This window comes from Schistocerca nitens, chromosome 8 (assembly GCF_023898315.1).
Source record: "Schistocerca nitens isolate TAMUIC-IGC-003100 chromosome 8, iqSchNite1.1, whole genome shotgun sequence".
NCBI classification, from domain to species: Eukaryota; Metazoa; Arthropoda; class Insecta; order Orthoptera; family Acrididae; genus Schistocerca; species Schistocerca nitens.
In genome coordinates, this window is record NC_064621.1 from 202936006 (window position 1) to 202950805 (window position 14800).

A 14800-nucleotide genomic window follows, 5' to 3' on the forward strand; every position below is an offset into this window, starting at 1 on the left:
TTATTAGGTTTACAGAAATATGTGTACAAAATTTCATAATTCTAGCATTCATAGAATCTGAGGAAAAGGTACATAAACTTAAAAAAAAGAACTTTTCAGGAAACGCAGTTTAAAGTTCAAACTAACGTTTTTCTTTATGTCACTTTTTCAGAAGGCACCCCATTTGTACTCTGGGTCGTCTTTCCCTTCAAGGCTTCTCTTCTGGTTTTTTGTTGTCTGCCTTCTTTCCTTTACCAGGTCTTCAACTGATCTTTCAGCTGCAGAGACGCGCTGTAAATCTATTTCTCTGGATGTCTTGAATAAAATTTCCCATCTTGAAGCCCATTCTTTCTAATACCTTCATCCTCCCGACGTTCCCATCATTAAATACAATAACTGCATCATAAGTTGCAATTCTGACAACTGTAGCAGATGCAAATGTGTTTTAGAACGTCGTTTCCATATGAGTGAATTTAGAGACTCATTTGGGTTTTGCCATACACACACTTTTTCTGAAGTGCAGGATCGACCAAAGATGATCTGTAAAACCAAAGAGTATGTATCACGGCCTTCTAGATGTACCCCGCGCTCATTTGGTTGAAATTAATACACAGAACCGTTGTTCACTGAGCTGGTGCTACTTCAAAACGTGGGCGTGGCAGGGAGGCCGCGTCACACTTTTAATTTTCAGACACTTCGGATGCGATTTCAACATTGAAACTTTGGGAACTTACTGTCCATGAGTTTTACTAATAAATAAAAAATAAATCGAAGATTAATATTTTTGGTCAATTTCATCAACATCCCCCATAAGGGAGGACATCAAATAGAATAGCCCCGTCAGGGTCTGAGAAGACCATCGCGATGACTTTGAACGTTTTGTTAGGGTGACTCCGTCCCATAGATCCCCTTTGTTTCTGGTCCTAAGTGATGAAACCATGTTTCATCGCCTGTGACGATGTCAGACAAAATTTGTGACCCAGTTCCGCACGAATGGTGCTTCGTTGCTGTTTATGGTCTTCTGCTACACGGCGAGTAACTCAGCGGACAGACACCTTTGATGATGATGATGATGATGATGATGATGATATGTGTTTTGTGGGGCGCTCAACTGCGTGGTTATCAGTACGAGTTCCCAATATTTTCACTGTCCAGTCTCGCCACTTTCCTAAATGATGATGAGACGACGAGGACAACAGAAACACCCAGTCCGCGGGCAGAGAAAATCCCCGACGCGGCTGGGAATCGAACCCGGCAACCCGTGATCAAGAGGCATCAACCATTAGACCACGAGCTGCGGACAACACGTTTGAGTGTCCCAACTGGGGGGGGGGGGGGGGGCGAATGTGTCAGCACTACCAGCAGAGACGGCCGGTTGAGCAGTGAGGTGTTTGGTTGTGATCCGTCGACGACCTCGAATGAGAATGTCTGCACGTTCCAACATTGCAGGAGTCACAGCTGTGTGCGGCTTTGCCCAATGACTTACCCTGATTCTCCTCATTGCCAGGTGTCCGTAGACATTCTGCAAGCGCTTGTGAATATCCAACCAAAAGGAACTCAATAACAGCTCTCCGGTTGGAACGCACCGCCGCTACAGATGCCATTTTGAAGGCTACGTGTAGCGCCACATCAAAAGTTCATGAAACTATAGGGGCTGAATCGGGAATATTCCTCGATGCCCCACAACAAACTCTACTGTTTTCCAACCTAAACTGGTCGCGAAAACAATGTATTGGTTAATTATTGAACGCCCTTCGTACTACCGGCCACTTTGTGGAGCAGCGACTACATAAGATATCCTCACCGCAGGTGCTGTGCAACACGGGCGGCCTGACGGAGATCCCGGTGAAGGCGCTGCCGGAGACGGTGGAGCAGCTGTCGCTGTCCAAGAACCACTTCCCAGTGATCCGCAGCGACGCCTTCTCCGGGCTACGCTCGCTGCGCAAGCTGTCTCTCGATGGCAATAATATCTCCGTCATCAAGCCGTTCGCCTTCCGCGGCCTGCCGCGCCTGCGTGAGCTCTCCATCCAGGTAGGTCCACACTACCCACCAATCCGTCCTGCATCTAAATCTCGTGTCGTGACCTCGTGTCGCGTCTGCAAGTGTTTTCCTCGACAGTTTTTATGTGGACAGAAAAGGAAGGATAGAAGATTATGGTCTAACGTCCCGTCTGCGATGATGTCAGTGGAGTTGGTGCACACAGCAGGTTTTGGAAAGGATAGAGAACGAAATTGTTATGTCATTTTCAGAGGAATAGTACTGGAATTACCTTACTTTCTTTTTAGATATCAAATCCGATACTTGACAGTAAATCTGGACGGGAATGCGAACCCGGTACAACTGAGTGCAAGTCCCTAGCGAGTGGCACAATGCTAACACGGTGGACTCACAGTGGGACGACAGCATTCGAGTCCCTGCCTGGTCATCCAGATATACAGATGAAATTGGAAAGTATTACGCCATGAAGCACCAGTTCGATATTTTCCAAACACTTTGGAGATGTTTATCATACAAAAAGATATTAAATGATTAAACTTCCATTTCATTTGGGACTGATGTCCTTCATCAACATCAGTATGAGGTGCGGCCCACTCAGGCAAAATGCACCCTTGTATTCATTGTGGCATGGAAACATACAGCCTCAGGATGTCATCCTGAGGGCTCAAGCTGAATCAGTTGACGAAGATTTCTGGCAGGAAACTGATATGAATATATACGTATTCCCATCGCATCCAAGATGTGTTCTGTGGATAACAAATCAGAGCACTGGGGAGGCCTGTCAGGGATGCATACGTTCCTTAAGATGTTAGTGGTGTGAACGAGGGTGGGTTTTGCATTAAATTGCTAGATTCTTTCCATTTGGTATCCAGGTCATCAATGGTCAGAGAATTCAATCTTCCTACAACACTAACCGGATCAACCCTTTTGTCATAACGCACCATAATTGTAAGCGTTGGAGAGATATCACCCATTCCTGTGACATTTCACCAAGTTGCCTGCTGATAAGTTGCCGTCGATCTGAGTGCCACAAGTGAAGGCGAGACTTAGCTGAACACCACTGACTTCTACTAAATGTTCCAGTTAACTCGGACTCCCCACCACACAAGTCTCTGTTATCTGTAGTTGTGTGCCACCGATAACGGAGCATGGCAACTCAAGATCTCTATTCATTTCATGCTCTGCATATAACCTATGCCCGATTTTCAGCTGTTGCCATCCGTCTATTCGTGACAGCCAGCTGGGCAAGCCTACGACCTTCTCGTGGTTTCGATCTTCCGGAAGAACCTCTGCCTGTTATTCTTCCCGCACAGTTCTCTTGTCGTCGTCCCTCGTTTAGCATTCATTGGATTACAACCAACTCACTGTGCAATCTGTCGGTGTAATGCCTCCATACCTTTCATACCAACAACTCGACATTTCTCGATGTCTGGAAGATGATGATAAGCTTCACATGTCCGTCCTTTGGGCGTACTGTGTATCAGTATCTTCATCTTCAAAGTTCTAGCAACGCTAGCCCCATCCCGCAGCAGTCATGTACTGACACCATTCTACGTCTGTAGAGATAGCTTATTTCTCTAGTGAACATACCACATATACTGAGTAATCATTAAAAATTAATCAATGTATCCCACCGGAAGATAATGCTGGAGTTCAGTTTGGTACCGTTCGGTCCAGGTGTTCATGGGGTAATACTTCCCAGTTCCATCAATGTATACGTTTCCTCTGGTTTTCCTGAGATTGCTTAAGACAAAAATTCTGAATGGTTCCTTTGAAACGGCCGGCCGAATAGTTGCCCATCATATCTCAGTCTGGGTTTGTGCTCTGCCGCAAGAGACTTCACTCTGTCCACTAGAAGTCAAATCCAGAGCTTCCTGCATTATTTTGGCATAATTTTTGGAATGGTAGTTCAATATTTTATCCGCTGCGCCAACTTGGTCGATATAGGCAGCATAATGCGGCTCTAAGTGACGGCTTTAGCGCCAGAACACTATATCTGAAATATTTTCAGCACCTGGTATTTCATTCTAGTAATTATATGAGTTCTAATATATAAATATTTCCTTAACGTCATCAAAATTTTATAATGAATACTCGTGGTACATGAATTTTGGAAAGACCAGAATGCTTCTCACGAGTGGGCACCGCAACTATTTTTTTTTTTTCACTTTAAGCCCAGCGTATTTTCACCAAAATGCCTTCTTTGGCTACCTCACCGTTATGAACAGTTTTTAAGGAACGTTTCCTCTTAGCGTGCACAGTCTCCTTCCAACTTTTTATACGTTATATAACATAATCAAATTAATCTATAAAGCGTTCTTCGTTGAAGGCCATGATACATTTTTATGATACGTTTTTACTAACTGTTTTAATGAAATACACCCTTCTTAAAGCCTAAAATTCTTCTTCCAGCACTGACTTCTCTTTCAAGCTCCGTTTTGTGATTTACGTGGACAGTATTTCATTCATTAATATTTCTATCGCTTATTACTCACAGATGAACAATTAGGCCATAGGAGCATGCCTCCTGAGCCAAACCGGGCGCTTTTCTTTTTAATTATTTCTACATAGTTATGTTAACAATGTCGATTGTTTCGTTTTGTGCTGCTGGGATTGTGAGAAGACATAACTGCTTAGGACGCCTACTCGCGAGAAACAGGAGATCGAAGTTCAGTCTGGTTTCTTTCTCTTTTGTTCTTTTTTTTTCTTCTGAGTGGTTTGATGTGACCCGAATTCCTCTCCTGTGCCAATCTCTTCATCTAAGAGTAGCACTTACAACCTACGTTCTCATTTGCTGGATATATTCTAATCTCTGTCTTCTTCTAAATGTTTTACCCTCTACAGCTCCTTCTACTAGCATGGAAGTTATTCCACGATGTCTTAACAGATATACTATCATCCAGCTCCTTCTTTTTGTCAGTGTTTTCCTAGCTGATTCTCAGAGAACTTACTCTCTGCAAACCTTATCAGTCCACTTAATATTCAATATTATTCTAATGCACCACATCTCAAGTGCTTTGATTCTCTTCTTTTCCGGTTTTCCCACAGCCCATGTTTCACTGTTACACAGTGCTGTGCTACAAACGTACGTTCTGAGAAATTTCTTTCTCAAGTTAAAGCCTATGTTTGATAGTAGTAGACTTCTGGTGGCCAGGAATGCCCTTTCTGCCAATGTTAGACTGCTTTTTATATCCTTGCTCCGTCCGTCATTGGTTATTTTGTTACCTAGGTAGCAGAATTTCGTAAACGCCAATACTGGTCTCCTCGCTGCTCTCATTTCTCCTACTTCTCACTATTGTCATCTTGCTTCGGTTTACTCTCAATCCATGTTCTGTACTCATTCATTCATTCCATTCAGCAGATCCTGCAATTCTTCTTCACTTTCACTGAGGACAACAATGTCATCATTCATTTAATTCCATCATTGCTTTCTCATTGTAGAGATTGAACAATAGTGGTGAAAGATTACAGCCCTGCCTTACACCATTTTTAATCGGAGCACTTCGTTCTTGATCTTCCCCTGTTATATTTCGCTCTTGGCTCTTGTACATATTGTGTTTACCCGCTTTTCCCTATGGCTTATTCCTTTCTCTCTTAGAATTTCGAACACCTTGCACCATTTGACAGTGTCAAACACAAATTCCACGACTACAAATCCTATGAACGTATCTTAATTTTTCTTTAGTCTTGCTTCCATTATAAGCCGCAACTGAAGGACTGCCTCTGGTGCCTTTACTTTTCCTAAAGCCAAACCAATTGTCATCTAACAAATCCACAATTTAATGTTCCATTCTTCTATTTATTAGTCTCATCAGCAATTTGGATGCATAAGCTATTAACCTGATTGCAATAATTCTCGCACTTGTCGGTTCTTGCAATCTTCGAAGTTGTGTGGATGGTGTTTTTTAGAAAGACAGATGATATATACCCAGACTCATACATTCAACACACCAACATAAATAGTCGTTTTGTTGTCATTTCCCCCAATGATTTTATAAATTCTAATGTAACGTTATCTATCCATTCTGTCTTATTCGATCTTCAGTCTTCCAAAGCTCTATTAAATTCTTGTTCTACTACTGGTAACCTTTTCTCTTCCGTATCGAATCCTCTTTGTTCTTCTATCACGTCATCAGAAAGCATTCCTCCTCAGAGAGGCCTTCAGTTTACTCTTTCCTCCTAACAGCCCTCTACTCGGCATTGAACAGAGGAATTGTTATTGCACTTTCAATGTTACCACCCTCTCTTATAATTTCCCGACGATAATTTCATCGTTGATTTCTTCACATTTTACATGAGACATATCCCCTTAAGTTCCTTGCATTTCCCTCTGTTATCGATCCGCTGAAGAATTTCTAATGTAATCCATGATTTCTTCGCGTTTACCTTCTTTATAACTATGTTTTTCTTTCCAACTCCTGTGGTTGACCTTTTCAGAGATGTCTATTCCTGTTCAGCTAAACTGTCCACTATATTTTCCTTATCGCAGTATTTATACCTCAGAGAACTTCAAGCGTACATCTTCATTCCTCAGTACTTCCTTATCCTACTTCTTTGCACTTTGACTCTTCCTAACTCGTCTCTTAAACTTCAGCCTACTTTTCATCACCACTTAATTGTGTTCTGAGTCTGTATATGCACCTGAGTAGTTTTACAATCCAGTATAAGGTTTCGGAATCTCTGCCTGACTATGACGTAATCTAACTGAAATCTTCCCGTATATCCCTATCTTTTCCACGTCTACCTCCTCCTCTTGTGATTCTTGAACAGATTATTCGTTTTTAATAGCTGCAGTAATCGCAAAATTCAATTACTCTTTCTGCTCTCTTATTATTACTGCTAAGCCCATATTCTCCCGTAACCCTTTCTTCTTCCCCTACAACCGCCTTCAAATCCCCCCATGATTATTATATTTTCATCTCCCTTCACCCATTCTCTTCATCTTCAGCCTGCGACGTCGGCATGTGTACCTGAATTATTGCTGTCGGTTTTGGTTTGCTGTCGATTCTGATGAGAACCTCTATAATTGAAATGCTCAAAGTATCTCACTCTCTGCCCTACCTTCTTATTCATGAGGAATCATACTCCCATCATACCATTTTGTACTGTTGTTGATATACTCTACACTCATGTGACCAGAAATTCTTGTCTTCTTTCCATTCCACTTCACTGACCTGACTATATGTAGATTGAGCCTTAGCACTTCCCTTTTCAGATTTCCAGATTCCTTACCACGTTCTAACTTCTGACATTCCGCGCCCCGACTTGTAGAACATTATCCCTTTGTTGGTTATTCAATTTTTTTCTTCCCCTTGGCTTTCTGTCCCGGTTATCCGAAAGGGGTCTAGTCCAGAAGCTCTCCCCAGTGCAGAGGTCCTCACAACACTTTTTCAATTACATGACACATATTTTGTGGATACACATAAAGTGTTTTTAATGCAGTGGTTTCCATTGCCTTTAACATCCTCATGCCGTTGGTTGTTGCTCATTCTTCCGCGTTTAGTGGCAGTACTCAGAAGCTCTGTCCGCTCTTCCGCCCTATTTCATAGGGCCTTTGGCAGAATGAGGTTGACATCTTAAGTAGGAAGTCTTCGGTCATCATTGCTCGTACAAATTTAAATTTGCCACAGATATTCATTACATTGCTGTTCAGATTTTCTGAACGGATTTCCTTTCATTGATTGAATCCCCATCCATCGACTTATTTCTTGTAAGTAATAATAAACTTAATTACTCGTAATTTCCATACAGATAAAGAACAATTTGTAACTGAATACTGACAACTTTTATTTCTAGATTAAAAATAAAAAGACGAAAAATATGAAAAATCACTCAAAAAGAAAAATAGTTAAGATATAAATATGCAACAAAAAAGACAGAACGTTTCCCTATCTTACAACGTCGTTCTATTGTGTTTCCCGGAATGACAGTTGCGGACTGGACCAAACTGTCGGTTACTAATGCTTAATCTGTTATACTCTACATCCCCACATCCCGTCAACAGTGTGGCTGATTGTTTACGTTCAAACAGTAACTACGAGGATCACTCCAAAAGAAATGCACACTTTTTTTTAATCCATGTTTTATTCTACATGTTTGAAAGTTCTACAGTGTGTAAAAATGGCTCTGAGCACTATAGGACTTAACTTCTGAGGTCATCATTCCCCTAGAACTTAAAGCTACTTAAACCTAACCAACCTAAGGACGTCACACACATCCATGCCCGAGGCAGGATTCGAACCTTCGACCGTAGCGGTCGCGCGGTTCGAGACTGTAGCGCCTAGAACCGCTCGGCTGCCTACTGTCTGTAGATACATCCTTTAGGAACAATATTTTCATTTCTCCACATAATTTCCATCCCTCTCAACTGCCTTACGCCATCTTGGAACCAGCGCCTGTATACCCGCACGGTAAAATTCTGGATCAACCTGTTGGAGCCACTGGTTGGCAGCGTGCACAAGGGAGTCATCATCTTCAAACCTTGTTCCACGAAGAGAGTCTTTCAGTTTCCCAAAGAGATGATAGTCACATGGAGCCAGGTCAGGACTGTAAGACGGGTGTTTCAGTGTTGTCCATCTGAGCTTGTGAGCCACTGTCAACATGCTGGGAACCCACCTGGCACAAACCTTCTTTAATGCCAACACATTCAGTATTCTGCAAACACTTCCTTCCCTATCCCAACGTAGCGTGACAATTCGTTCACTACGATGCATCTGTCAGCAGTCACCAATTCGTTAATGCTCTGCACATTGTTTGGAGTGTGTGCAGTACGAGACCAGCCGCTGCGAGGACAATCCTCAATATTCCTGTGCCCGCTTTCATCACGTAACCTGCTGCTCACCGACTAACAGTACTGCGATCGACAGAAGCAACTCCATACACTTTTTTCAACATCTTGCGGATGTTTCCCACTGTATTCTATGACAGCAATTTGCTTGTGACAAACGTCAAGTGTAGCAGTGACCTTGAAGACATGCTGTGACGGCGCCACTCACGGGAGCAGGTTGAACTAAGTTTGAAAACAAGCGGGAAAGATGTATTTACACACTGTAAAACTTTCACACATGCAGAATGAAAACTGTATTTTTACAAAAATTGTGTGCATTTCTTTTGGAGTGACCCTCGTATTTTACTCACCTGAACGTTCACTCCTGATCACACAGTAATGATTGTGTTACTATTAGTCGTGCCATTACAGAACTCAACTGCTTCGAATACCGTTCAACTCCGTTTTCCATACACAGATACTTGACAGATACACGACTTGTTTTTTTTTTTTTTTTCAAAATGCGTTATTTCAATTTCATATACATCTTTCTATAATTTACATCAACGTATGACAGTGGCGGACTGGACCAAACTTTCGGGTACTAATACTTTATCTGTTATACCTCGCTAGTTCACGACAGTCAGTTTTAGCGCTGACGACGACCATGGAGGTAGTGGTCGAAAGCTTGGAGTTTTATCCTGAATTGACGCGGCATGTACACCGAGAGATTTTTATTCAAGAAATACGTCGCGAAAGACTTCGTAGCCATACATCAAAGTATGTTTATTTCGTTACTATTTGCCTTCGGTTTAATGTTTAATGTATCTTATGGCTAAGAGATTGGTACAAATATAAAAACACATACAGAGAGTAAAGACAATATAAAGTGTTTAAACGATGTGTAAGATTATTTAATGGTATTTAATGGTATCAACATAGGCATAATACTTATAGCTAAAAAGTCTTGACGTGACACCAAAAATAAAGGAAATGGAAAATAAAGAACTCACTAGAGACTGGGGAGTGCACGCTTGAAACTTAGTGTTTGTGATGATGATGATGATGTTTCGTTTGTGGGGCGCTCAACTGCGAGGTCATCAGCGCCCGTACAAAGTCCCAATTTTTCGCAGTCTAGTTTTTACACAGTCCAATATAGCCACTGTCACGAATGACGATCATGAAATGATGAGGACAACACAAACACCCAGTCCCCAGGTAGAGAAAATCCCCAACCCGGCTGGAAATCGAACCCGGGAGGCAGCAGCTCTAGTCACTAGACCACGAACTGCGGACTCTTAGCGTTTGTGTAACCGCAGCCGGTGCATCATATTTAACAAACACAGGTTGCTATCTGTATGTTTCATTAATGGTTTTACGGTTCAGCACCTTCATGGTACAATTGAACCCAAACTCTTGTGGGAATAGGTACCTTCAATTTCACAAGGTTTCGCAGTAAGCAGTGTTGCTGTGGTTCGTAGAAACTATTTGAAAACGGCAAGTGCCTTAAATCTCCTCTTCTGTCCTCTGACAGTCATGGGAAGTGTTAACCTTGCTACCTATCTAATATATGCGGAAAGGGACTGACACATAATTATACGCTTTCGGACCAGTTTAGATACCAGCTTCTTGTTCGCTGTAAATTTTCGAAATCTGTGGGACTTCCTACTTCAATTTGTATTTACAGTTGGCCAATAAAAGGAAAAGCTCTCATGAATACACACACACACACACACACACACATACACACACACACAAAAGATCGCACGCGTGCGCTCACATGTTACCCTGGACCATCACTATATTAAACACCTGTAAAAATCATCTGCCCTACTAAACAGTTCACATTGTTCAAACCGACAGTAATTGTTGCCATGCTGAGATTGAAACGTGTATTTGCACATACTATATCGAGCGTTGCTGTCCCAAGACAGAGATTAATATGAGCACAGCAAAGGTTACTTTTAGACGCTCAAACCTTTGGGGAAGATCATCTCTTTTGATGGCTCAGGGTAAGATTAGAAGCATGGCGAAGATAGTGTACGAAAACGTCGAAAATCACATGCAACAATACATCACACTTGTTGTTAGACCGACTTCCCATAGGATGTTCCATATACAATGCAGAGTTTCACGTAGCCCTTAAGGCACTGCAGCAGCTGCGGAGACTCTAGAGTGAGAATTTATAATCTACTCTGACCTTTGAATTATCGTCCTGACCTTGCAAGAAATGTACTCATTGGAGAGAATAATGCAAAACGTATTGCACATTGTCATCTTGGGGTTAAAGCTCTTTTTTCCCGTGATTGCTTTAGCAATACGTATGTTTTTGGATGGAGTCCGCCTTTAGCAAAAGAAATTGTTAAATGAATATATAGCTCTCTGTAATGGAACTCTGTTCTCTGCCCTCAATGAATTATCAGATAAGACCAACCAACCTATAGAGGTCTTCCTCACCTCCCTTCCCACACACGTACACACTCAAACCTACTCTCACTCTCACACACTCCCCCCCCCCTCTCTCTCTCTCTCCCTCCCTCTCTCTCTCTCTCTCTCTCTCTCTCTCTCTCTCTCTCTCTCTCTCTCTCTCCCTCTCTCTTTTCCTTTTCACACAAAAAAGTAATAATAATAATAATAATAATGAAAAACTCTAAACCTACTCTCTCTCTCTCTCTGTGTCTGTCTCTCTCTCTCTCTCTCTCTCTCTTTCACATACACACACACACACACACACACACACACACACACACACACACAAAATGCACAGACACATCTGAAAGATTCAGAACTGCCAGAAACACCTTCAACGCCGGCCGAAGTGGCCGTGCGGTTAAAGGCGCTGCAGTCTGGAACCGCAAGACCGCTACGGTCGCAGGTTCGAATCCTGCCTCGGGCATGGATGTTTGTGATGTCCTTAGGTTAGTTAGGTTTAACTAGTTCTAAGTTCTAGGGGACTAATGACCTCAGCAGTTGAGTCCCAGCCGGCCGCGGTGGTCTCGCGGTTCTAGGCGCGCAGTCCGGAACCGTGCGACTGCTACGGTCGCAGGTTCGAATCCTGCCTCGGGCATGGCTGTGTGTGATGTCCTTAGGTTAGTTAGGTTTAAGTAGTTCTAAGTTCTAGGGGACTGATGACCACAGCAGTTGAGTCCCATAGTGCTCAGAGCCAGCCAGTTGAGTCCCATAGTGCTCAGAGCCAAACACCTTCAACTTTTCCACTGTCAGCCCTCTTGTTTTTACACCTTCAACTGTCCCACTGTCCGCCATGTTTGTTTTTACAACTGGTAAACAACGAAACAGTGACAGTGACAGCTCAATATATAGTGCTTCACAGTGAAGAAGATGGGGAAACAAGAAAACGTAAGCGAAACATAACGTAAAAATACACACATACCATGCAGAGTTAATTAATTTGAGGCATAGACATAACAATTTTCAAATCGGAATTTTGGCTTGAATAATTTGTCTACTTTAGGGTGTATGTGGTTGCAGATGACAAACAGTGACTCAAAATAGCCACTGTAGAAACATAATGCATCAGGAAAACCACATCATATGGTAGAAAGGTATGAATTCATAATTTTATGTGTTTCTTCAAATATCTGTTATCACGATTTAAAAAATAACATTTACATGTATACAAACAGTAAAGAACATTCTTTATATTGAACAGCCATAAAATAAAATCCCACTGAAGATGTAGCAACTGCAGTGAAACATGTGTGGGATACAAAACAAAATTGTGTTTGGTAAAGGTGGACCCCATCCAATAAACATATGAATATTGCACCATGTTACGTGCTACAATTCAGAGCCCATTAGCGGCAGAGGAGTGCAAACATGTGGACAGGAACAAAAAAGATGAAGAATGTTAATAACTTTTTTCAGAAAAACTTTAAGAGTTTTCACATAAAAAAAATCAGAAGGTTTACTTTTCAGCAGGCCTCGTAATGAGAAGTTTGAAGCTGCCGTACACTTGGGAATTCGATTGTCTGGGATGTACTGGTGTTGCACTAAAGAGTCACCGGTTGCCTCGTATCGGGGTCATAATTAATTTGCGCTGTGGGAAGATGTAGAACGGTGTGCTAAGGTAGTGCAGGAGCTCACCTGTCGTACCTGCCCAGGAAGTCCGCGTTACCCTTCGCCTGGTGACTCCTGCTAGGATACCAGAGTAAGATCCCTTATCATTTAGAGATCCCTTATCATTTGGCTACAATATAGCAGGTCAGCAACTGGAAGGAGTCAATTCCATAAATTATCTGGGAGTAGGCATTAGGAGTGATTTAAAATGGAATGACCATATTAAGTTGATCGTCGGTAAAGCAGATTTAAAAACTAACATTTACATGTATACAAACAGTAAAGAACATTCTTTATATTGAACAGCCATAAAATAAAATCCCACTGAAGATGTAGCAACTGCAGTGAAACATGTGTGGGATACAAAACAAAATTGTGTTTGGTAAAGGTGGACCCCATCCAATAAACATATGAATATTGCACATTCTTCCTTTTCTTATTCCTGAGCGGGAGCGGCAGCACGTTCATTCTCTTTGGTACCAGGGACATGTAGGAATATGGGGAACCGAACAAGCAGAGTTAACAGGCAAGGAGATCTACAGGAAACATAACGTCACACAGTGTGCCAATCCTCCGCAGTCTGTCACTTGGCTGTTGGATCGGATATCCACGCCTGTGGGAGGAGTGGCTAGCCGTGAGGGACAATAAGCTGCTGTCGGAGTAGCCGATTATGGATACAAAAGAACCTCATACCGGTCACGCTGATGAGGTGCAGTAGCTCTGATCGGCCACTGAATACCTTGTTGTGCTAATAGGACGATCTGCAGCATAGCCCAAGTTCTAGATCAGATTGGACATCGATTGTTTGATGGAGAGTCGGCGAAGCCAAGAAATGTGGAAGCAGAAAGCTACCTAAAGCTTCTTGGCCTCCACATAAATGTCAACACATTCCGTCTCCTCACAAGTGTCACGCCGCACAAGTGTCACGAACTTTTCATCCGTACAACACTCATGCTCATAAATGAAGGATAATTGCAGAATGTGGTGCCACACAACGTGGCACTACACAAAACTAGCACTAATAGCATAGGCACATAGGGAACGCACAAGACATAGATCTGTAAGTCCACGGTATTGGTGATAAGTTGAGAAAACTGTCCCGAAACACAATTGCTACAAAACGCCACTGTTTGCTGCGCATGTACCCCGACATCAATATGGTATATGATCAATGCACACGTACACAGGCCGGGTTGGCATGCTCTGGATCAGGTGGTCGAGCAGCTGCTGTGATATAGCCTCCCATTCTTGCTCCAGTGCCTGTCGGAGCTTCTGAAGACGTGCAGCGATACGTCGACCGAGAGCATCCCAGACGTGATCGATGGGGTTTAGGTCTGGAGAACAGGCAGGCCACTCCATTCGCCGGGTATCTTCTGTTTCAATTTACTCCTCCATGGTGGCAGCTCGGTGAGACTGCGTTATCATCCATCAGGACGAAGGTGGGATTCACTGCACCCCTGAAAAGGCTGACATACTGGTGCAAAATGACGTCCCGATACACCTGATCTGTTACAGTTACATGCAGGGGCGTACGTGCACCAATCATAATCCCACCCCACACCATCAAACTACGACCTCCATACAAGTCCCTTTCAAGGGTTGACATCTGGTTCCTAGTCCACGCCAGATGAAAACCCGGCGAGAATCACAGTTCAGACAATACCTGGACTCGTCCGTGAAGATAACCTGTGATCACTGTTCCAATGACCATGTACTGTGTTCTTGACGCCAGGCTTAACGGGCTCTCCTGTGACTAGGGGTCAGTGGAATGCACCTTGCACGTCTCTGGGCGAATAAATCACGTCTGTTCAGTCGTCTGCAGACTGTGCGTCTGGAGACAACTGTTCCAGTGGCTGCGGTAAGATCCCGAGCAAGGCTACCTGCAGAACTCTGTCGTCTGCGGGCACTGATGGTGAGATATCGGTGTTTTTGTGGTGTTGTACCCTGTGGATGTCCAGTACTGTAGCACTTGGACACGTT

The 14800-nt window shown here is 42.9% G+C and overlaps 1 protein-coding gene across 1 annotated transcript in view; it reads left to right on the forward strand.

The window, feature by feature from the left end:
- Positions 1 to 14800, forward strand: part of LOC126199291 (insulin-like growth factor-binding protein complex acid labile subunit) — a 600038-nt gene that overhangs the window by 559825 nt on the left and 25413 nt on the right. The window contains exon 4 of the mRNA XM_049936114.1: positions 1789 to 2010. Within this exon, the coding sequence (XP_049792071.1) occupies positions 1789 to 2010 (222 nt within the window). The remainder of the gene's footprint in view (positions 1 to 1788; positions 2011 to 14800) is intronic.